The 21,736-nt window shown below is 62.9% G+C and overlaps 8 protein-coding genes across 8 annotated transcripts; 5 read left to right on the top strand and 3 right to left on the bottom strand.

The window, feature by feature from the left end:
• The first annotated feature begins 234 nt into the window (after window positions 1–234).
• Window positions 235–2,627, top strand: NPL6 (Chromatin structure-remodeling complex subunit RSC7). Its single transcript, XM_062770172.1, has 5 exons — window positions 235–684; window positions 734–1,012; window positions 1,064–1,456; window positions 1,507–2,219; window positions 2,256–2,627. The coding sequence occupies exons 1-5, from the start codon at window positions 264–266 to the stop codon at window positions 2,547–2,549; spliced, it is 2,100 nt and encodes a 699-aa protein (XP_062626156.1). The 5' UTR covers window positions 235–263; the 3' UTR covers window positions 2,550–2,627.
• A 2,538-nt stretch (window positions 2,628–5,165) lies between these two features.
• MED6 (Mediator of RNA polymerase II transcription subunit 6) lies at window positions 5,166–6,496 on the top strand. Its single transcript, XM_062770173.1, has 4 exons — window positions 5,166–5,407; window positions 5,453–5,512; window positions 5,555–5,665; window positions 5,719–6,496. Exons 1-4 carry the CDS (start codon window positions 5,367–5,369, stop codon window positions 6,470–6,472), a joined length of 966 nt encoding a protein of 321 aa, XP_062626157.1. The 5' UTR covers window positions 5,166–5,366; the 3' UTR covers window positions 6,473–6,496.
• Window positions 6,497–7,771: 1,275 nt separating this feature from the next.
• Window positions 7,772–9,705, bottom strand: SPBC1683.03c_1 (putative MFS-type transporterc). Its single transcript, XM_062770174.1, has 3 exons — window positions 9,371–9,705; window positions 8,994–9,304; window positions 7,772–8,938 (listed from the first exon to the last, which is right to left on the bottom strand). The coding sequence occupies exons 1-3, from the start codon at window positions 9,686–9,688 to the stop codon at window positions 7,909–7,911; spliced, it is 1,659 nt and encodes a 552-aa protein (XP_062626158.1). The 5' UTR covers window positions 9,689–9,705; the 3' UTR covers window positions 7,772–7,908.
• A 650-nt stretch (window positions 9,706–10,355) lies between these two features.
• On the bottom strand, window positions 10,356–11,961 carry saf1 (the record flags this gene model as incomplete). Its single annotated transcript, XM_062770175.1, has 5 exons — window positions 11,889–11,961; window positions 11,812–11,843; window positions 11,705–11,762; window positions 11,303–11,668; window positions 10,356–11,266 (listed from the first exon to the last, which is right to left on the bottom strand). The coding sequence occupies exons 1-5, from the start codon at window positions 11,923–11,925 to the stop codon at window positions 10,356–10,358; spliced, it is 1,404 nt and encodes a 467-aa protein (XP_062626159.1). The 5' UTR covers window positions 11,926–11,961.
• A 223-nt stretch (window positions 11,962–12,184) lies between these two features.
• arc5 (Actin-related protein 2/3 complex subunit 5) lies at window positions 12,185–12,866 on the top strand (the record flags this gene model as incomplete). Its single annotated transcript, XM_062770176.1, has 5 exons — window positions 12,185–12,342; window positions 12,437–12,509; window positions 12,546–12,665; window positions 12,701–12,766; window positions 12,804–12,866. The coding sequence occupies 5 exons, from the start codon at window positions 12,185–12,187 to the stop codon at window positions 12,864–12,866; spliced, it is 480 nt and encodes a 159-aa protein (XP_062626160.1).
• A 261-nt stretch (window positions 12,867–13,127) lies between these two features.
• On the bottom strand, window positions 13,128–14,233 carry rer1 (the record flags this gene model as incomplete). Its single annotated transcript, XM_062770177.1, has 5 exons — window positions 14,195–14,233; window positions 13,715–14,147; window positions 13,440–13,661; window positions 13,245–13,392; window positions 13,128–13,200 (listed from the first exon to the last, which is right to left on the bottom strand). The coding sequence occupies exons 1-5, from the start codon at window positions 14,198–14,200 to the stop codon at window positions 13,128–13,130; spliced, it is 882 nt and encodes a 293-aa protein (XP_062626161.1). The 5' UTR covers window positions 14,201–14,233.
• A 387-nt stretch (window positions 14,234–14,620) lies between these two features.
• Window positions 14,621–17,373, top strand: CDC27 (Cell division cycle protein 27). The gene is made up of 6 exons (XM_062770178.1): window positions 14,621–15,199; window positions 15,261–15,425; window positions 15,468–15,741; window positions 15,777–16,158; window positions 16,193–16,477; window positions 16,513–17,373. Exons 1-6 carry the CDS (start codon window positions 14,818–14,820, stop codon window positions 17,347–17,349), a joined length of 2,325 nt encoding a protein of 774 aa, XP_062626162.1. The 5' UTR covers window positions 14,621–14,817; the 3' UTR covers window positions 17,350–17,373.
• Window positions 17,374–19,937: 2,564 nt separating this feature from the next.
• Window positions 19,938–20,309, top strand: LOC62_03G003644 (uncharacterized protein; the record flags this gene model as incomplete). Its single annotated transcript, XM_062770179.1, has 1 exon — window positions 19,938–20,309. The coding sequence occupies one exon, from the start codon at window positions 19,938–19,940 to the stop codon at window positions 20,307–20,309; it is 372 nt and encodes a 123-aa protein (XP_062626163.1).
• Window positions 20,310–21,736: the final 1,427 nt, after the last annotated feature.

A 21,736-nucleotide genomic window follows, 5' to 3' on the forward strand; every position in this document is an offset into this window, starting at 1 on the left:
TGGTGTGGTAGGGCTGGGTGGGAACAGGCTGGGGATTAGCCATTAGAATTGGTCCCGCTAATAGTAGGGGTAGTTGGTCCATTAGGATGGCATTAGGGGCATTACAATTGTCTAGGCCCGCGACACGTGCTGCCCGCCTTCATCGCGGCCTCCCGCCTATCGCGTGTCCCACCCACTGTACCACTGTTGCGGCGTTGCGACCACCCACCACAACATCAGACTCTTTGTTTCCATCCACAATCCTCCACAACAACCATCCAACCATGCCCCCTCGCCCAAGACGCTCACAAGGCGCAGCACAAAACTCGCCAGCCAAAAGGTCACGCGCTCCCCGCAAGTCGGCAGTCAAGGATGAGCCCGACACGCCCGACCCGGAGCTGCATGACGATGGCGACGACGATGCGGTAGGAGAGGACGCCGAAGACGATGACGATGAGGAAGAGCCGGCTCCCAAACCCGGCCCATCACGCAGCCGGTCACGCGCCAAACCGCGGAGCTCAAACGCGAAGCGCACCCCGAAACGCGCCAAGACGGAGGAGGAGGCGACCGAGGACGATGATGACGAGGAGGTCGTGTCAGCTGGACGCCGCCGCTCGGGCAAGCAGGTCAGCTACAAGGAGATCCCTGCTGGCGCCGACGACAAGGACGAGGAGTCGGACGGTGACGACGATGATGACGATGAAGGTGGGTGGATGCCGCGCTCAGTGTGTGATGGCTGCTGACAGATGAACAGAGGAAGAGGAGAAGCCGGTCAAGGCGACGCCGGCGCGTCGGAACAACCGCCGCGCCAAGGAGGACAAGGACGACAAGCCGTACAAGAGGGAGCCTGGAACTGGTGGACGCGGCGGCTTCAGCGTCAAGGGCGCTGCGGCTGCCGCTGCGCGCGCGCGATGGGACAAGGTCCGTCGTGAGAAGGCCGAGAGGGGTGAGGACAGCGACGAAGCCGTCGCGCGTCGCCGTACCAATGCGCCGATTAAGAAGGACCCTCGTGGTGCGCTGGAGAACGTTATCAGTGAGTTGCGGTGGGCGTTGACGCGTGGGAACCCATAGCTGACGTGGGTAGATGGCCAAAAGTACACGATCAAGAACGCCGAATATGTTGCTGGCGACGACGAGCTCATCATCCCCGACGACCCCAAGGGTGACACCAAGGTCGACGCTGAGGGCCGACTGCTTGGCGGTCGCGAGTACAAGCTCGTGACGTTCACCTCTGCCACGCGCAAGAACAAGGAGCGTGTGTACGCGCTCACCATTGACGCGGCGCGCGCGTGTGGATACACCGACTCGCTGGCGTTCCTCCGTCGCTGCCCTCAGATTGTCAAGCTCTCGTGCGACCCCGATGAGAGGCAAATGCTCATCGACATTGGACGTATCACGGGCAACCTCAAGCACCGCATGGTGACCATGGTTGCCATGCGCAACGTTTTCAAACTCATGGGCGCGAGGCTGGTCAAGGGTGAGTCACCATCAGCATCGCCGTTGTCTGTGCTTTTGCTGATGGAACAGGTGGCAAATGGGTCGACGACGACTACAACGAGGAGCAGGCCCTGATTGACTGTGGAACCAATGGGTGGACACCACACTCTGAGGTCCTGGACGAGGAGCTCGCCGTCAACCAGTACCCTTCGGCTGGTGGACCTGGTCGACCGCCAGCCAACGCTGGCTTCCTCGCGGACGGTGTCGCTGCCAAGTCTGCGTTGACGCCATTCTACACTGTCGGCGGCCCCACAACACACTTTGGTGGGACTGGCGCCGACCCCTGGTCTGATACGGTGCACGGCCGTCGCGGCAAGTTGCGCGGCCTGGGTGTCACCGAAGAAGACTGGATGCTTCGCACGGCCGAGGAATCGCGCCGCATTGACGAGACGCTACGCGGGTACCGGGATGAGCGGATCGAGGTGCTGTCTGGACAGGACACGCGCGGCTGGGTGCACTACAGCGAAGAGTTTTCGTCTGGGGCTATCAAGCCCGAGGTGGACGAGCACAAGCACCCTCTGGCCAACGAGCTCACCTTCGACACTGGCAGTGAGCCACTAACGCCGGCTCCGCCTGAGCCTGCGGCTCCGGCCGCCGACAACAAGCCTGAGGCGTCAGAGGACAAGCCAGTGGTCGACAAGGTGCCTGGTGGCAAGATTGTCGTCGAGCGCGAGTCTGAGACGCGGGATGGGCGGCCCAAGAAGAGCAAGTGGCAGCCCGGTGTGGTGCGCGCGGCGTACGAGGTGAGTTTGTGTGTGTGTAGGGCGCTGACTCGACAGCCGCACACCCAATTGCCGCATGTTCCTCTGCGGACACAGCCATCCTCGGCCGAGATCAAGCGCGTGTCGCATCTCCCTCTCGTTGGACTCAACGGCTCGGCGCGATACGTCAAGGCGCCAGGCATTGCGTCCGTCGAGTTTGTGTACACGTCGGGATCGGAAGATGCCGGCACGCCAGCGTGGCTGACGTTTGGCGACGCCATCCAAGGCGCCGACGCGATCAAGAAGCGCAAGGCTCTGATCGCCGAGGCCGAGGAGTGGGAGCGCGTGTCGCGCGCCAAGAGACGGGCGTAGCTGGGCCGAGCTAGGCCGCTACTCTTGTCACTAGCTAATAGTTGATAGGCATAGGAGCAGATGCATACAACGTTGTACCTCTTGTGCGCTTGTTTCTCTCCCTCTCTACCTGCCCTGGAACTGGGGCTTGCGCTTCTCTGCGAACGCACGGAGACCCTCGTTGCGGTCCTCGGACGAAAGCAGAGGCTCGTACGCCGCGCGCTCGTACTTGAGGCCGTCCTTGATGTCGAGGTATGGTGCGGCCTTGATCGCGCGCTTGGCGGCGCGAAGCGAAAGCGGAGCGGAAGTAAGGATCTGGGTGGAGAGGTCGATGGCGGCGTCGAATGCCGTGGCGCCGTCCTTTGCGACGGCGTTGAGCAGACCCAGGCGCTCGGCCTCGTCAACAGCCACACGGCGGCCAGTGTAGATCAGCTCGAGGGACTTGGCGACGCCGACGAGCTTGGTAAGGCGCTGGGTTCCACCGGCGCCAGGGATGATGCCGAGCTTGGTCTCGGGGAGGACGAACGCCGTCTTGGCCTCGCCCGTCCGGAGGTCGGCGCCGAGGGCGAGTTCGGTGCCTCCGCCCAGTGCGGGGCCCGGCACGGCCGCGATGGTGGGGATGCCCAGCGCCTCGAGGTCCGAGACCATGTCGTTCAGGTTGTTGAGGAACGCCTCGACCTCGGACGGGGTCATGCCCTTGCGCTCGCGCAGGTCGGCGCCGGCGCAGAACACGCTCGAGGTGGAGTGGACGATCGTGATGCGCGCCTGGTCGTCGGCGGCGATACGGTCCAGGGCCGCGCGCATCTCGTGCACCATCTGCACCGAGAGGGCGTTGCGCGCCTCGGGCCGGTCGAGGACGAGCACGTTGACGCCGAACAGGTCGAGGTCGGCGTGCGCCTTGCCGACGAGCGCCGACGCGGGCTCGAGGCGCGCATGCGGCTTGGCGGCGATGCTGAACGCGCGCTTGGGGGCGGCGGCGGTGCGGAGGAGCGTGCGGGCCAGTGTTGGGCGGGTCATGGTGGTGCGAGGGGGTGTGGGTGGTGTTGTACGCGCCGTCTCGCGTTATATCTGCTGCTCGTCATGGCTGGTTGCTGCTTGCTTGCTGGGGTTGGGACGCACTCGGCAACTCGGTGTTGGGAGATCCGGCCGTGGTCATGCGCGGCGTCGGAGGATGAGCGGGGCGAAGTTGGGGCGGAGAGACCGGGGTAGTGGGGGGAGCAGATAGGCGATGGGACCGACATTAGGTAATTAGGTAAGAGTGGGAGACTTATGTAATGTCTATTGTTACATAATGTTCTCGGCGAAAAGAAAGGCCAAATTTTCCAAGAACTTGTGGCGGTTTTTGTATGGTGCCGGTTGCTTGGTGCGTCTGGGTGCGCACACCGCCTGGCAGCGCTCCCACCGCCTGGCTGGCTGGCTGCACCTCCCACTCTCGCTCGCTCGCCGCCCGCGCTCGCTGCTGCTGACTTGCAACGACTTCTTGACCGCGATACACTCTCTGTACGACCTACCACCAAAAGATCTCCACCGCCGTGAGCATCAACGACGACGACGACTACACCGACCACACCGACGACAGCGACTGACCCCCCTCCGCAGATGCAGATCTTCGTCAAGACCCTCACGGGCAAGACCATCACCCTCGAGGTCGAGTCCTCGGACACCATCGACAACGTCAAGTCCAAGATCCAGGACAAGGAGGGCATCCCCCCTGACCAGCAGCGTCTCATCTTCGCCGGCAAGCAGCTCGAGGACGGCCGCACCCTTTCGGACTACAGTGCGTTGGATTTGGATGGACCGACGGCAGGAAAGGCTGGCAGGCAGGGCGAGGATTGGGACAAGTTTGGGTCGCTCGTTTTCGGTGGCGGCGAGTGAAGAGCGTGCGCCTGTCAACGACGAGCGTGCGCGGGATGGGCAGCGCGCGCTGCTGGCGTCGCTACTCTCTCGACAACCGCGCACGACTGGCACACAATTTCGCGAAACTCGACACGCAAACTCGCGCCGACCAACACACGACCACGATGACCACGAATCTTCGTCCACCTCGCCGCTCTTGCCTGCCTGCCGCCTGCCTTGCCCTCACCAACACCCCCACACAGCCCACTAACACGTCGCAGACATCCAGAAGGAGTCGACCCTCCACCTTGTCCTCCGTCTCCGTGGTGGTATCATTGAGCCCTCGCTCAAGGTCCTCGCCTCGAAGTACAACTGCGACAAGCAGATCTGCCGCAAGTGCTACGCTCGTCTCCCTCCCCGTGCCACCAACTGCGTGAGTGCAACTGGCTGCTACGAGTCGGCAAAGGAACAACCACTGACCCACACCCCAGCGCAAGAAGAAGTGCGGCCACACCTCGCAGCTCCGCCCCAAGAAGAAGCTCAAGAACTAAGCGTGCTTTCGAGTGCGACTGCGCATGGCTTGATCGCGGGCCGCGGGCACGTCGACCAAGCCGCGAGGGGTGTCGATAGCCCGATGTATTTCTTCTCTCGCTACGGGATGTATCGGGTTCTAGACTACGGAGGGGGACTGGGTCTGGGTCTAGGCAGAGGTGGCAAGGCGTGTGGAAGGTTCTGGAAGTGGTGGTGCTGCGCTCTGCGTTCTGTCATGCCCTCATGTTGTGTTCTCGTCGTCTGGTGCTCTCCGTGTCCGTTCTGTTTCTGTTCGTGTGCGCCGCCGCGTCTCGGTGTCGTAGTCTCACCGCCTGGGTCCTCGTCCGAGTTTGGCTGGTGTCGACGGGATCAAATTGTCCCACGCCACTGAAACAAGCAGAGTGGAGGTCAGTCCAGACAAGCAACCACAACGGCATCATCGATCGCCCTTGTTCTTGTCCTCCAACCGTCATGGCAGACGACCTCGAGCAAGACCTGCGGCACATCCACTGGTGTGTAGCTTGCTCACGGGTAGACGTCAGCTAACACTGCCCCAGGTCATGGCCCGAGGCCATCGCGGCCAACCCTGCACGCTCGCTCGCGACGCCGGACCTGGCGTGCGTAGAGCTACCCAAGCGGATGATGAGCTGACGCCGCAGGATGGACTACTTTGCCTTCTCGCCCTTCTGGGACTCAAAGAGCAACAACAACGTGCTGCGGACACAACGACGGATCGAGAACCCGACGTACGGGCACGCCGAGGAGAAGGTGTACGTGGGGCTGAACACCACCTCTGCCGCTCGCGCTCACACCACCACCGCAGCGAACTAACGGCCTTCCGCACCGGCTTCGAATACATCGTCGCGCACGCGCGCGCGCCCGACGTCTTCGTCATCCACCGACGCGATGTGCTTCCCGACGGCGGGCGGGGGCCAGTCACGCACGCGTACTTCATCCTCCAGGACAAGGTGTACATGTCGCCGAACCTGCACGACATTGCCGCGACACGGCTGCGCAACGCGACATATCTCCTCAGCACGACGTTCTCGGCCTTGTCTGCCGCCAAGCCGGCGGCCAACCCGCGCGCGACGACGCAGTGGCGCGCGCTGCCGCCGGGAGGGAAAGACAAGGAGAAGGACAAGGGCAAGGAAGCCGACAAGGAGCGCAGGGACAGCGTCGCGGAGAGGAGGGATAGTGTCGCGACGGGTACGCCTTCTGCAGAGGCAACCGCGCCAGCACCAGCAGTGGAGGAGAAGGAGGCCGCGCCAGACTGGCACCTGTTCCACGCGCTGTCGGCGACGCGGGCGAGCCTGGCCGAGCTCGACCGGCTCGCAGCAAGCCCAGAAGCCAAGGCGGACGCCGAGGCCGAGTCGCGCGCGTTCGACGCGCTCGCGCAGGCTGCTATCGGGCGCGCACCCGCGCCCGCACATGCACATGCACAGGCAGGGACGACGCCGCGCCCGCCTCAGCCGTTTGGCACGCCGGCGCCGTTCACCCCCGCCGCGGACGGGTTCCGGCCCCTAAGGCCACAGTCCAACTTTGCGCCGAGCCTCGCGGCCGACTCGCCGGCAGTGTAGATTGTTGTAGTATGCATGGTGGGGTGGATTAGCGAGTTGGATGCGATGCGAGGGGAGGGGAGGGGGGGAGAAAGAGGCAGGTCAGTCTGGAGCAGGCAGCCACGACCCCCGTGCCACTTGCATGAATGGGCGCCACGCCATGCCCACCCACAGAAGTGACACAAGTGACACACACCGAGCCACACTCGGTCACCGACCCATGCACATGACCACAACCAAAACATATGACAAAGGTGCCAGGTGAACACCGAGCTCGCGCTGGGCAGGCACTGGTGCTGAGTGAGATGCTGCGGTGTTGTGTGAGACGATTGCTGACCGAGGAAGTCACCGAGTTGATAAGGTCTTGAGACCGCCGCCGCTCGGCGCCGGGGAGTTGACAGGTCGGGGGCTTTGGCTGGGGAGGGGTGTGAGTCGATTCGGGGAGGGAGGGAGTGCAGTGCGTGTGGCTCGTTCTTCCAGTTCTCGCGGTTCGCAGAGTTGGTGCCTTGTGTAGGAGTGTGGTGGTTGTGTTGTGGTGATTGTGTGGTCGGGTGGTCGCCCTCTCACTCCTCCTCCAGCTCCATAGACTCGAATTGGAGACCTATTCATGGATTCAGTATCTTTCTGGTGATTGGGAACGGCTGGCCATATACAGCACGGTGCATACACTGCCTGTCGTGGCAGATCATGGTGTCTACTGTGAACACAGCTCGACGACATAACCACAGCCATCATGGGCTCGGACTCGCGTCGTCACATTCTTCCTTCCATCTCTTTCACTGTGTAAGAAGGATACAACTAAGAGGTGAGAGGGTGAGAAATGGGGAAGCAGTAACAAGTAAGGCGTTCTGTTGCCTCGATAGGGTGTCCGTTGTAGATGCTGCGTCGTCGAAGTGACGGTGGTGACGGTACCACGCTTCCACTCACTAGCTTGTGTCCTGGCCCTGCTGTTTATACTCCTAGATACTCAATAGTAGACTTTCGGGCGCGTACTCGCAGCACATGTGCTCGGATTGTGCTCGGATGTTGGAACTTGACTGTAAGACCGAGAGATGCGATGTCTGCCACTGTGGCAGGTATGAGGTCGCCTCTGCGTACGGGTTCCTTCTTGTACATGGTGATGTTAGTTGCCTGTTGCTCTATTTTGGCTGCTTGTAGAGTACCTTTTTGCATTCTGTACTCAGACTGGAGAGGACCATGAGGCCAACTCTGCTCGAAGTGGCACTACCGCCCACTCCCACCTCAAGCCTCTCTCGGCTCACAGTAGTCCACGCGCCAAGGAAACTACCTCCCCACCGCCATCGTGCCTCCCACTCAACATTGTAGTGATCTACTGCATGCCCTCTCAATTATAAAAATACAGTAGCAGGAGTCTAAGGAGAGTCTAAGCGTGGTGTGGCTATAGGGGTGTGGAGTTGGGTTGGGTTGTGGCACGTCATGCGCCCGTGGCGCTGCGCTTAAGCCGAGGGCAGCGAGCCAGCCTCCTTCTGGGCAAACTTCTCCTCAAGCTCGGCGATACGCTCGCGCGTGAGCTGGTGCTCCTCGAGGGCGCCAGTGGGCTCGGTGTAGAAGATGGCGTAGACGACGGCGAGCAAGCCAAAGGCGGCAAACTCGAACCAGAACGAGCGCGCGTTGTGCTTCCAGTCGGCGAGGGCGGTGCCCTCAAGGCCGGCCTGGACGCCGAGGGCAATGGCACCGCCGATCTGCGCGAGCACCTGGGTCCAGGCACCAGCGACGCCGCCCATCTCGGGAGGGCAGAAGGCGATGAGGTTGATGCCCGAGGCCATGAAGACGGAGATGGCGCCGACCGAGCCGAGGACGAACGCGGGGAAGCAGTACTTCCAGTAGTTCATGCCGCTGCCGCCGTCCGAGTAGTACATGAGGACCTCGGCAACCATGACGAGCACGCTGCCAACGGGGATGGTGATGCGGGGCGTGTTGATGATGGCGGGGACGGCCTGGACGAGGCCGCCGACGATGAGCGCGGCGATACCCTGGGGGAGGGCGGCAGCGGCGACGTGGAGCGGGCGCCAGCCGAAGGCGACCTGCCAGTAGGTGGCGTAGAGCAGCTGGCTAGTGGCCCAGAAGGAGAAGGGGAGGAGGGTGACGAGCGACGCGACCTTCATGTTCTTGATCTTCCACACGGTGGCGGGGAGGACGGCGGAGCGCGGGTGGATCCTGGCCTCGAAGACGAAGAAGCCGACGCCGAGGAAGATGGAGATGACGAACGGCGCGATGAACGACGCCTTGCCCCAGCCGTCGATGGGGCCCTGGGTCAGGCCGAGGATGAAGCACAGGAGCGCGCCCGACATGAGCACGACGCCGACGAGGTCGAGGCGCTTCCAGCGCGGGCCGTCGGCCGGGTCGTAGTCGGCCTTGGTGGCGGGGAGGACGAACACGGTGATGACGGAGAAGACGAGGCAGATGATGCCCATGAGGCGGAAGAACCAGTGGTAGGATGCGAGCATGGTCAGGCCGGCGAGGACGCTGGGGGCGAGCGTCAGCGAGCCGGACATACGCAATGTGTCACGACGCTACTCACAGACCGAGGACGTTGCCCAGCGCACCGGCGATACCGAGCAGAGCGAGCTTCTTGGGCTGCTCGACCGGGTCGGGGAACATGTGCACGGCGAGGTGGTATCCCGAGGGGATAGTCAGCGCGCCCATGATGCCGCCGAGGCCGCGGACGATGAGGAAGCCGTACTTGTTGTGCGTGACGAACGACTGCACGATGCTCATGATGCCGAGGCCGACGAAGCCGACCTCGAAGACGAGGTGCGCAGGGAACAGGTCGGACAGGCGGCCCGCGAAGAGGAGGAACGAGGCGAATGTGAGCGAGTAGGCCGTGATGATCTGGCAAAAAACGTAAGCCACATGCCACATGTCACTTATCGATGGCGCTAGCGCTAGCGTACCCACCCAAACAATCTGCGACACCTCAAGCTTGATGTCAAAGGCGATCTGCGCGCCGGCGATACCGACACCCGAGACGTTACACACGTCGACGAAGGACGCGACGGCGAAGATGAACAGCAGGAGGTGCTTGCGGCTCTGGCCGAGCTGCGAGAGCGGGTGGGGCGCGTGCGCGCCAGCGGCGTGGGCGACCTCGGCTTCAGGCGCGGCAGTGGCATCCTTCTCGCTCGTGGTGGTGGTGGCAGCGGCCGTTGGCTCGCGGATCGAGCTCGCGGGCGACTTGGCGGGCGTGTTGGCCTGCGCGGCTAGGGTAGTAGACGACATTGTGCAGGCGGGGCAGCGGGGGCGATATGATAACACCGCTGCATCTTGCCTCGCCTCACAGCCTTATGTAGCGAGCTGCCTCGCATAAACGTGCATGGTGGCACCACCTCGGCGCCGCTGCCGCTACAAATTTCGTTATCGCTGACCTCGCTGACGCGGTGTGTACCCGCCTCGGGCTGATTTTCGCCGAGCCGCATAGTCAGACGCGATATGGGGCCAGGCGAGGCAGGCCAGCCAAGAGGTCACGTCTTGGCGCGCCCTGTTCCGACCGTGTTGCCGTTGCCGCACGACGCGTAGCGACGGCTCCGGCGCATCGAAGCTTGCCTCCTGCTCTGCATGCCCGGGCAGAACAAGTCGCCCGGGCATGCGCTCTGGCGATTGGGCATGTGCCCTCGGTGCGTCGGGCCATCGGGCGCTGATGTCCTGAGATCCCTTTGGCGCGGCGAGGCTTCACCGCTCCGCCCCCGGCCAGATCACTTTTCGCGCCGCCACAACCGAGCTGCATGACACACTTTCCGAGCGCAGTGCCACCCCGCCTCGCGGTCACGCCCTCGCTTCCCACCGCGCCTCGGGCTCCTCGGGCTCCGACGGAATGTATGTAAACAATGCCCCCACTAGAACGAGTCACCACACATGATGCATAATTGTAGGCTGGCTGGCTGGCAGGCTACTCTAGCCCCTCCAAGAACCGCTCGTAATCATCCTCGGCCTCGGTGCCGGTGACACCTGCCGACGCCGCGTGTCCACCCGCACCGACGCGTCCACCTCCACCCCTCGGCGTCGGCGCAACCCCCACCGCCTGCAGCTTACCCAACAGACCTGGGCCCGAGTCGGAAGTACGCTTCACGACGTCACCATCCGCATCTACAACCCCGGCACCGGGCGTGGCATTGACGCTGGGCACCCCGGGAGCGCGGCGCTTGACCCCGCGTGGAACAAAGACCGTCGTCTCCTTCCGCAGGTCACGCAGCTGCGGTGCTGCGGATATAGTGGCGGCTTTGGCGTTGCCTGCACTGGCCGCTGCACTGGTGTTGCTCGCTTGACTTGGTGCTGGTGCGGTGGGCGGTGCGCCACTAGATGACGACCCAGGCGGGCTCGTTGCTGTGCTCTTTGTTGTCGAAGTAGCGATCACCGAGGCGGAAGTAGCAGTGCCAGGCTTGGCAGGCAGCGAGGCGGGGGGAGCAGGGAGCCTGCTGGGGCCGGCACCCGCCCCGTTCTGCGGCCGCCGCTGCGGCGGCGTGGGGGCGTCCATCAAGTGGCCCCAGCCGACACCTGGCGCTGTCACGGGGGTGAATGCTGGGCGAGGGGGGCGTGCGAATGGCGGTACGGGGAATGGCGGTGCACCGAATGGCGGCGCGCCAAATGGTGGTGGCGGTCCTCCAAACGGTGCCGCAGCAGGCGGGCCACCCGGTGGCAGTCGTGGCGGGGGCGGGCCCTCAGGCAATGGGATGTCGTCCGAGTCGTCACTGTCTGCGTCTGACTCCTCGCCTGGCCTGGGACCTTCAGGCATGACAATGTCGCTATCACTGTCCTCCTCATCTTCGTCGTCGCTGCTCTCGTCGCTCGAGGGCAAGTCGTCTGTCATCAGCATTCCCCTTCCTCCCAAGCACCCACCTCGCTCCTTGTACGGCATGCCTGGCGGGGGCACGCCAAACGGGTTATACGTCGCATGGTAGTACGCGCTGCGTTTGGGGTCGCGCAGCGTCCCGTCCGGGTGGTAGAGATGCGCGCGCGGGTCGACCGCGGGGGTGCTGGATTCCGCGTCCGCCTCGTCCTCTGGCCGGCGCCAGGTGCCCGGGCGGTCGCCGCCGCGCCGCTCGGTATTGTACACCCTGTCTGCGGCATCGGGGTGCGCCTTGACGTACTTGTCCTTGAGCTTGGAGACGTACTTGAGCTCCGACTCGAGCGAAGTCAGCCGCGCCTTCTGCTCGTCGTTGAGGCTGCTCGCCGCCTTGAGCGACTTGATCTCGCCCTCGAGGTCTGGTGGGTCAGCTAGAGGAGGACTTCAGTACCCACCTCGCGTATCCCGCTTCACCGTCTTCTCGTCGCGCTTCTTCTTGCGCTCATCCTTGTTCTGCGAGCGTGAGCGACGTCACAACAACACGAGGCTCGGTGTGAGGTACCTTTTTGATCTCCTTGGCGCGCTGGGCCTTGCCTGCAGGTGTCAGTGCTGTCTCCACATCCTATCCTCAGCACTTACGGAACGCGTCTGCGGGGTTTGCGCTCTTCTTGGCCATTGTGAGCGCGTTGAGCAATGTAACAGTCGTCTCGAGAGCCCTCTTGCTCGTCCTTGTCAACATTGGGCTACCTGCCGGTGGAGGAAGCCTTCCTTGGTACCAGCGTTATTCCGCCCACCCCCTTAACCACCCCTCCAGCCAACGCCGCACCCCCTCGGCATCGTCATCGTGAGCGGTGCAGCAGCCACGCTCTTCGTCGTCGTCGACACCTGCATCTCACCTCTTTCTCACATCCCATCACCTACCCGTCGTCGCCGCAATGTCAAACGAGTACGCGTTCCGCAAGATCGACATCGACGCCCTCGAGGAGGAGGTCCTCCTCCCCTCCGACCTCGTCGACCCCGACCCGCGCGGACCTGATGGCGCGCTCGCCGACGCTCGGGCGCGGTCCCAGGAGACACGCAACTTTGTGTCCAAGTGAGTGGGGCTGGGGTGCATGCTGCATGTCCTCCGGGACTGGGACCGATCGACTCAAGTGCTAGCTCGGGCGTGATGCTGACGGCTGGCCCAGGGGCGACATAGCCGGCGCGCTCGCGACCATCCTCACCGACCCTCCCTACGGCGACGGCGTCGACGAGGCCAAGGTGAGCTTACGCCTCCGCACAGTAGCTCACACCCAGGACCTCACGACGTCCGCCGTCACCCTCATCCTCAACTCGACCCGTGCGGCTGACATCCCCGCGGCGCTCAAGGGTCTCGACCAGGAGCAGCAGGCCCGTCTGATGGCATACCTGTACAAGGTTGGTAGTTGGGCGCTTATCTGGCTGACGTGCAGGGAATGGGCGCGCTCAACACCAACACGGACGTTGCCGGCTCCGTTCTGCTCACATGGCACGAGAAGGTGGGTGATCAAGGCTGCACAAGCGCTGACCCGCCAGTTGACAGAGATTGCCGGCGTCGGCGCCATTGTCCGCGTCATGACCGACCGCCGCACCCTCTAATAAACCCCATCCATCATTTGCGTACGGGTATGCATCATCCGTTGTAGTCTAGCTGGTGGCGCGCTACCCCGCGCGCCTTGTCACTCGTCGTTCGCCTGTCACTCGCCGTCCACCAAGTTACTAACCACGCCGTCGCAGACGGCCGTCAAAACATGCACTGTGCCCACGGGCCTATCACTAGGACACTCTATGCCAGCTTGTGTCTACAGCTGACGGCTAGCTGGGCTCGAGCGAGGTGCTTCACGAGACAATAGCCTCGGATTACTTCTTGCCGCCGCCGTAGCGGGTCTTGCGGCCAAGGTCGAAGGGGATGTACCTGTACTTGATCATGTGCCTGGGTTGTCAGTGGGTGGACTACGACCCATATGTGGTACCCACTGGATCTGGCGGCGCATGGTGAGAGCAAAGAGAATACAGAAGTAGACGAGAAGGATGGGCCAGTACACGGGCACGTCGGTGGCACGGGTGATGGTGCACAACAGGGCAATGACAGTCGCCTTGGTGGCTGAGTACCAGAACTTGAACTCTGAGGTGGGTTAGATGGGAATCAAGGCTGGCAGTAGCTGGACCCACCAGGAAGACGGCGGATGAAGGGACGGAACTCCTCGTCCTCGCCATTGGAGAAGCCGCCAAACAGGCCCTTGAGGCCGCTCTGGGGACGACCAGAGTCACCTCCGGGGAGACCAGGCGCGCCTTCCTCTACGTCGTCGGCGGCAAGGTCTGCCTGGTGGTTGGGGTCAAACCTAGGCTGGAGGAAAGCAAGGAAGAGGTTGAGGATGTAGATGGCGAGGGCGTCTGAGGCTTATCAGTGGCTGCGACGCGCGCCTCGTCTGCCGCACAATACCTACACATGACAATGTACCATCCCTGGCGCGCGACAACGCTCAGCGAGAACAGGATGAAGAGCGTGCCGGTCACGAGCCAGCGCTCGAGGACGTGCGGCGTGGAGCGGTCGAGCAAGCCCTGGAAGCGGCGCGCGTAGATGTTTGTGTTTTCGCGGATCGCGTCGACGACATTCTTGTCCTCTGGGAGGCCGCCGCGGATGCCGGCGCCCGAGCCGGGGATGTAGTTTGCCGACGTGGCCATGCTGTGGGGCTGCATGCCCGCCAGCCCCGAGCGCACGGTGAACCCGGCGCCTGGTCCTGCTGCTGGGGCTGGGGGGGCAGCCTGTCCAGGAAGCGGGGGCGGTGGGACTGGCGACGAGCCGCTGGGGGAAGACGAGTGGCCGGCGCCGGGGGGCGGGTAGGGCGACACGTTGGGGTATGTCTGGGCGGTCGGGGCCTGTGGGGTGGTTAGTAGGGATGCCCGCAGGAGGGTGTTGTACTCACGCTCATGGTTGTTGTTGAATGATTTGGAGCAAAGGCAAGAGATATGCCTTGATAATTGTCGTGGCGGATGGCGGCAGAGACACGTTGATGGGTGGGCTGGCTGGCTGGGCTGGCTGGGCGCTGGGCGGCTGGCTGCCTGGCTGGCGGCGGGCGGCGGCGCGTGGTCTGTGCACTCAATTCAAAGCGGACGACGACGCGACAGTGGTGGTAACAATGACGACGGACTTGCTGGCAAACTCCATTTCAAAGGAAGATCTCTAGTGATAACGAAATTGTGTTTACACGTGTCATTTTTTCAATTCCAGCACCCAAGAGTTTACGTTGTCTGGTCCATCACTCACTCCGGGGTTGTTGTGCTTGCTGCCTGCCAGTTGGGCGGGTCAACCAACATGAGCAACCCGCACCTCCCTCCTCGACAACAACCCCATCACACCTCTCATCATCATCAGTCAACCACAACCACACTGCACTTCAGACCTACTTCCTACGCATTGCATACATCACACACGGCACATACACACCCCCACTCGCTTCATTCTCCTACCCACAACCTACCACTTCCCTAGTTACACCAACAACCCTTCACTCCCTTCCCGAAACCAAACAACAGAGCCCCACCGGTCATGGCACCTCGGCCAACAAGTCCACACCTCGCCCACAGGCTCCGCACGCTGGCATTGACCTCACCAATACAGACAGCAGTGTTCTACGCGCGCCTATATGCTGCGCTCTTCCCACCAACAGATGCAGAGCACGACAGCCTGCACGTCCTCAGCCTGTGCCTCCTCGCGGCGGGACAGCCGTACCCCGCGCTCCATCTTGTCCGCGACCTAGCCGACACTGACGAGCCGCCACAAGAACATGACGAGGATATGCTGCGCCCCGCAAAACGCCCTGGTTGCTATGGTTGTGCAGTCATCGTTGCCAAGTGCTGTAGCAAACTTGGCAGGTTCAGCGAGGGCGAGCAGGTGCTCGAGCGGGCTATCCGGAGAAGCGTCCCCATGAGTAGGTCGAGTGGAAAGGGGAAGGGTGTGATCGAGTAGCTCGCCGACTGACAACATTACAGCCCTTCCAACCCCCACACCATCCGAGACGGCTGCCACTGCATCCCTCCTCCTCGCGAGCCTCTCCCACAAGGGCAAGGCCCCCGCCCTTGCTGTAGAGCAGTACACACGCGCGCTGGCCGAGGACCCGTGGCTATGGGAGGCCTTTACCGGACTGTGCGACATTGGTACGTGCGACACTGTTGACACGATCACTAACTTTCTTTTAGGTGCGGCGCCAACACGAGACCTTGTTTTCCCCGACCCTCCAAGTGTAGCCCGGTCCTCATCACAGCGCACGTCCCGTCTACCAACACTGTCACCCAACCCAATGCCGCGAAGCTCGGCATCAGAAGTGCCCAACTTTTTGAGCCGCCGGCAGATGAGCCCACTGGCATTGTCAGCCGCACCATCGACATCGTTGTTTACTCCAGAGGTGACGACGGCGACTGCCGCGGCCGCACCTCGGCTGGGCATGATGGGCAACCCCGGTGCTGCGTGGGAGTAAGTTGTGTAGTCTAGACCCTGCTGATCGCCAGCACTTCGCTATCAATGATTGCCGACACGACGTTCCCCACGATTGCCGACGCGCAGAGCGGACCAAGTATCGCGACAAGACGACCGCTGCCAAACCTCATTTCATCATTCATTCCCTCTGCATCGTCCATGATCCCGGCAGCGCTGCGATCGACACCCAACCCTCCGGGAGAATTACCATCCAAACCACCGGCCATGAAGAGACCGCGCGGAGACAGAGTCGTTCGCAAGCCAGCAGAGACGCCGGTCGGTGGGCCAATGACCACCGAGTCGCGGCTCAACGGCCGCGATCTCAAGATGATGGAGACAAACGGGGGCGACAAGATTCTCGAGCCGCCGGTCCGTCGCAGCTCTCGCCTCAACTCTACCTCCAAGAGCACAAGGGTGGGTGAGGAGAAGCCTGCTCAGCTGACGCCAGATTGCACGCGAGAAGCGTTCGGCTCGATCACAGTCCGTGGCATCGTCGGGGTCGGGACACACCGAAGTAACATCGCCTACTACCGAGGCCCAGATCCATGCAGCAGTCGACGACTGGCTTCGGGATATTGTTCGCCGATGCGGACGTGCATACCGAGCGCTGGGGCTGTACCAGTGTCACGAGGCGCTGAGTGAACTCGACGGACTGCCCCTCGAGCTGCAGCACTCGCCATGGGCTCTCGACATTGCCGCACGGTGCATGTACGAGCTGTCGGACTACACCAAGGTGCGTGTTGTCGTCTGACTTTTGCTGATCATCAGGCACAACGCGCATTCAAGTCGCTGATTGAGGCCGATCCCTACCGCCTCGAGTCGATGGAGCTCTACTCGACGCTACTCTGGCACATGAACGACCAAGCAGCGCTGTCACACCTGTCGCAGGTGCTCGTGTCCATTGACCGGGAAGCACCACAGCCGTGGATCGCAGCCGGCAACTGTTTCTCGTTACAGCGGGACCACGACGAGGCAATGCGGTGCTTCCGACGTGCGACACAACTGGATCCCGGGTGCGCGTATGCGTGGACCCTGTGCGGGTTTGAGGCGGCAGAGATGGAAGAGTACGACCGAGCCATTGCGTTCTACCGTACTGCTATCAGAGCCGATGCCCGCCACTACAACGCATGGTACCACATGGGGTCCGTGTACCTCAAGATGGGCAAGATCCGACACGCCGAGCACCATCTGCGCCGCGCAGCCGAGATCAACCCGTCCAGCCCGGTCTTGCTTCTTTGCATCGGAGAGGTGCTCGAGCAAAGCGACAACCTGCCAGGCGCATTGGCCATCTACGAGCAGGCGACGAGGCTCAAGGTGGAGTCAACCATGGCCATGGTCGAGTACAAGCGGATTCGTGTGCTGGTTGCACTTGGTCGCATTGCAGAGGCCATTGCTGCGCTGCAGCCCCTGGCTCGAGTGGCACCCGACGAAGCCAACATTCAGTTCCTACTCGGCAAGTGCTACCTCCGCACCGGACGCAACGCCGAAGCAATGGTGGCGTTCACGTCGGCCCGGGAACTGCAACCCAAGTTGGACGGTGCGATCAAGGTGGTCATTGCTGCGCGGGGCGAGGACGTCGCCGACGGCGATGACGAGGGGATGTGATGTTGATGGCAGGGTTGAGGGTTGTAGAGCGGCAGCCAGCGCTGCGCTAGTAAAGATGCATGCGCGTCTTGTGTAGGGGTGGGGGGTGTCAGGCCGCGGGGTTGTGGTGCCAAAGTGGGCACGTTGGCAGGGCACTGATCGATGTGTGACTATGAGTACGTTCTCGACACCTCAAGCTTGTCCTCGGCCTCGTTTGTGGTCGACATCGTCATCTTGCTGGCGAGCACGCAGTCACACGAGCTCACCATTGCGATGGTGAGCGGCGAGCTCCACCATTTCGTCAATACGCCGACAGGTTTCAACAGCCGCGGCAATGAGGCGGGGTCACACCAAGCCCACGGGGTAAGGACAGGCGATGGCCGCGTCGCGGAGGTGGCTATCTTTGGCTGTACCCCCACACCGGCAGCGATACCCGGGCAGGCGGAGACGCATTCCGCCGCGCAGGCTGGCGAAGCGAGCACGCGACTGAGAGAGGTCCGTCCCACACCGGCAGGCATACCCGGGCAGAGTCGGCGCCACGCCACGACGCCGCGCTACGCTACGCAGACACGCGACTGGAGCATGGCGCGACGCGGCACGGCTACGCAGGTGGGGTATGTGGGATCTGGGACGCGCGAGACGTGTGCCGTGTGCCGCTGTCGCGAGTCGGCTACGTGTCGCCTGCTTCCGCGAGTCAGGTGTGGCGGCGAGACCGTGTGCCGCGAGTCACGTCACGCGGTCAGACAGTGAGTCAGGTGTCGCGGTGAGACGTGTGCCGTGAGTTAGTTTAAAGTGGTCCGTAGTCGCGAGCGAGTGAGCGCGAGGGCCTGGCTCGCGGCGACGCGGTACGACGTCCGGGAGTGGTCGCTGGCTGGCTGCCACGGCCGACAGACAACAGTTGTCGTGTCGGCGTTGGTCTAGTTCCAGCTTCGTGGCTGACGATCTTTGGTGGGCTCTTTCGGCGAGGTGGGCAGGCGGGCAGGCAGGGCAGATGAGCTAGAGTGGGCTCTGTAGTAGTGGGTGTGGGTGGATTAAGCCCCACTCGCCGCGGCGTGCAGGCCGCTGCGCTCTACGCCCGCGAGATTACTCGGTCCACCAATGACTGTTACACCCATGACTCATACGAGCGACTGACTGACTCGTGTCGCTCGCCCTCTCGCTCGCTCTCTCGCTCGCACAATTAATCATGCCCGCACTCGCGGAAACGTGCGGCAGCATGCATTCAACGGGCATCTGAGACGAGACGACGAGGGTAGCCTTGCCCAGTGTGCGCGAACCTGGGACCGTTAAACTGTGGCCAGTGGCCAGCAAGGCCAGTCACCAGGCCCAGGACTAAGTACCTTGTTTTTTTTTTCCGCTGGAATCGTTCCCAGGGGACCCTGGAGTGGGGAAGGGCGCGCGGTTGGCAGAAGCTCGGCCTGACTTGTTTCTTGCTCGGCTCAACCATGGGGCCACTGGCTGGCTGCCACCCTCCTCCCGAAGAGTACCGCCCAGGCGACGATCAGCGGGAGCGGTGGTGGCTTGTGCGCATGCGGTACTCGGTTCTGTGGCTTACAGCCCTTGACGGTAGTGGACGGCTCGGTGTTGAGCGAGCATTCCGCTCGTTTGGGTTTCCACGGCGAATGCATGTTGACTCAGTGACCAGCGGAAGGCGTTGCTGCTGAGATCTCGTTGTCTCACTGTGCGACCGACCCGACCAGCGCCTGCTGCGCAAGAAAGAAGCGAGGCATGCTAGTAGAGAGAGACGAACCGAACGGAAAGGCATGGTCCGTGTCTTACGGGACAGAGAGAGCGAGCAACACGTCTTCGCCGAGGCAGGGGCCGGCCGAGGCGAGCCCGGCCGGGGGGCATGCCTCGGCTCGGGCAGCGAGTGTCGCCAGCCAGCCAGCGAGCCAGGGCAGTTCCAATAAATCGAAACAGTGGGATCTGTGTACCGTGTGCTTCTTCGTGGCCGGCGGCAGCTGCAAGCGAGCGGGCAGGCGAGCGAGATCCGACCGGACCGAGCAGCAGGGCAAGGGCAGTGCACGCACGCAGCGACCACCTCGGCCACAAAACTCTACTCTGCTCACTCGGCCTCAGGGCACGCTGGCGCGGCTTTCCGGCCGCAGAGTTTATGGGATCTTCGTCGGTGCCATTCAGGGTTTGGGCTCAAGTAAAGGTAAATCGACTCCCACTGTCACAGACGACGACAACTGGGCCCATTGATACATAACCGCGGCTGGTGGGGACAACAACGCAGCCACACTCGCACGCACGCACGCAAGTAGCACGTCGACACATCAATCGTACGCACGCAGACCCATACAGTAGCGACGGCGCCTGCTCGTGGTGGTGGTATATAACATCCCGATACCCCGCCCAACACCCCCCCACACGCACTCTGAAGCTTGCGCCGCACACGCACCACACAGACAACATCCCGATCACTTGTCTATCGGCCGCCGGATCCGCCGCCGCCGCCAACCCTTCCGCCCACCGGCCAGCCCGACTCCACCAAGCCAAGCCTTGGCGATAATTTCTGGCCGAGGCAGCATAAATACACCACCACGGCCGTGCATCTTCTTCTTCTTCCTCGCCAACACCCACACCACACCCACAGCCCAAGCACCATGACCGTTTCTCGACGCCCAAACCCGCTCGCAGCGGCGCGCACCCGCTCCAGCGCGGGCCCGTACTCGTCCCACGCAGTGCACTTCACCGTGCCCAAGCTGCCGATGCCGACGCCGCCGTCGCTCCTCAAGCGCCAGGCGAGCCTCAGCAACGGCGGCGCGCTCTCGCCCACCACCCTGCCTCCCGTCCCCGTGTCGCGCTCGCACCCCAACTCGCCCGTGTCCCGCTTCGCGCCCCTCTCGCCCGCCAGCTCGCGCGCGTCCTCGGTGCCCGCCGAGACGCCGAGCCCCGCCACCACCCCCACCACGCCGGGCGAGACGGTCAAGCAGCTCGACTTTGCCCTCGCCCAGGTCGCGCAGAGCGTCCCCTAGAAGTCTCGAGAAGGACATCTTCCAACTGAACACGCACTCCCGCGATTTCTTCGGACCGGTCGAGTTTCGGCCGCCACCGTGCTGCTCGCGATGCCCACCCACCTGGCACGGACGGCCTCGGCCACACTGCTTTTGCCGAGCTGCTCGCTAATCTGCCTGGTCTCGTCGTGGCGACGACGCACGCGCAACCAAGAGCTGCGTCTCTCGGACTCGACGCCTATCGCGGCTGCAGCACATGGCATGCACGACAACTGCCCGCGCATCTGCCCATGCCCGGCCAGTCGTGCCACGCATCTCTCGGCGCTCTCGGCGCCGCGTGATGTCCCCACCAGCTCGCGCAGCACATCCCACGGCTCGCGCCACGGGCGCTATCTAGATTGTAGATAAATGCATTGTTTCCGAACGAACTAGTGGCTGAGACAGCGACGAATACTACTGACCACGCGTGCCGCCAAGACGCCGCCGCGCGCCTCATGCCCCGCTCGCACCCCGCGACCGGCGCACCGGCTGCGCGGCGCCGCGGGCAAGTGTCAGAGGGCGAAGCGAACAACGTGCTGAGGATGTGTGCTGATGCAACCATGGAACAGTAGTGGAATGTCGGGTAATATGGATGGAATGTTCACCCCAGACGACGATAAGCTTAGTCGAAGGCGAGTGGCGCCTGGCGCCGTCGTCCGTGCGACAAAGCTGACGACCGACGCCTTACGCCGCTCGCTCTACCGGCCGGCCGGGCCGCCTACGACTCTCGCCCCCCGGCGAGAGTGCTATGCCCGATTGTCCGTGGCATTGTCGTTGCCTTTGACATGTGCTCTGAGATGAGATGCATGTGGCGGATCTTTGAGATTGAAGCACATGCCTTTGAGATGCACAAACAAATTGTTTGAGATGCCACAACGGCCGTAGCGTGCCGATCGGATTGGCATGTGTGTAAGTGCACGGATTTAGCAGCACGGATTTAGCTCTCAGGGCGGGGCGTGGCAGCAGCTAGCTGTAGGCATAAGTCCCCACCGGAGCGTTGCTGCTACTCGACTGTTTCTCCAGCTGAGTGCTGGCGCTGCAGCATAACGGAATGTCCGCATCGGCGCCGCGCGGTAGTAGCTAGCTGGCTACCCTCGCGCTGCTCACCTGACCCAGTTGAGCCGCATGTCAAGCGGCACTAACGGTTAACCGAGTTGAATGCGGCGACGAATGCCTTTGAGCGGGTGCGGCGGCTTACGGCTTGCGGCGGAGGTGGCAGCCTCTGGTCGTACGGCTTCAAGGTTGCGGCTGGCTGGTTTAGTGGGTGAGGCGAGTGGGTGAGTGGGGGAGGTAGCCTCAGCCTCAGCCTCCAGCACGATGCCCGCTGCTGTGGGGTCCAGACTCTGGCAAAAAGGCCGCCAGATGGGAGGCAGGAGGGAGAGTGTCCAGGAGTTGTGTTTGAGCTATGA

Source organism: Vanrija pseudolonga, chromosome 3, assembly GCF_020906515.1.
Source record: "Vanrija pseudolonga chromosome 3, complete sequence".
In the NCBI taxonomy this organism is placed as follows: Eukaryota; Fungi; Basidiomycota; class Tremellomycetes; order Trichosporonales; family Trichosporonaceae; genus Vanrija; species Vanrija pseudolonga.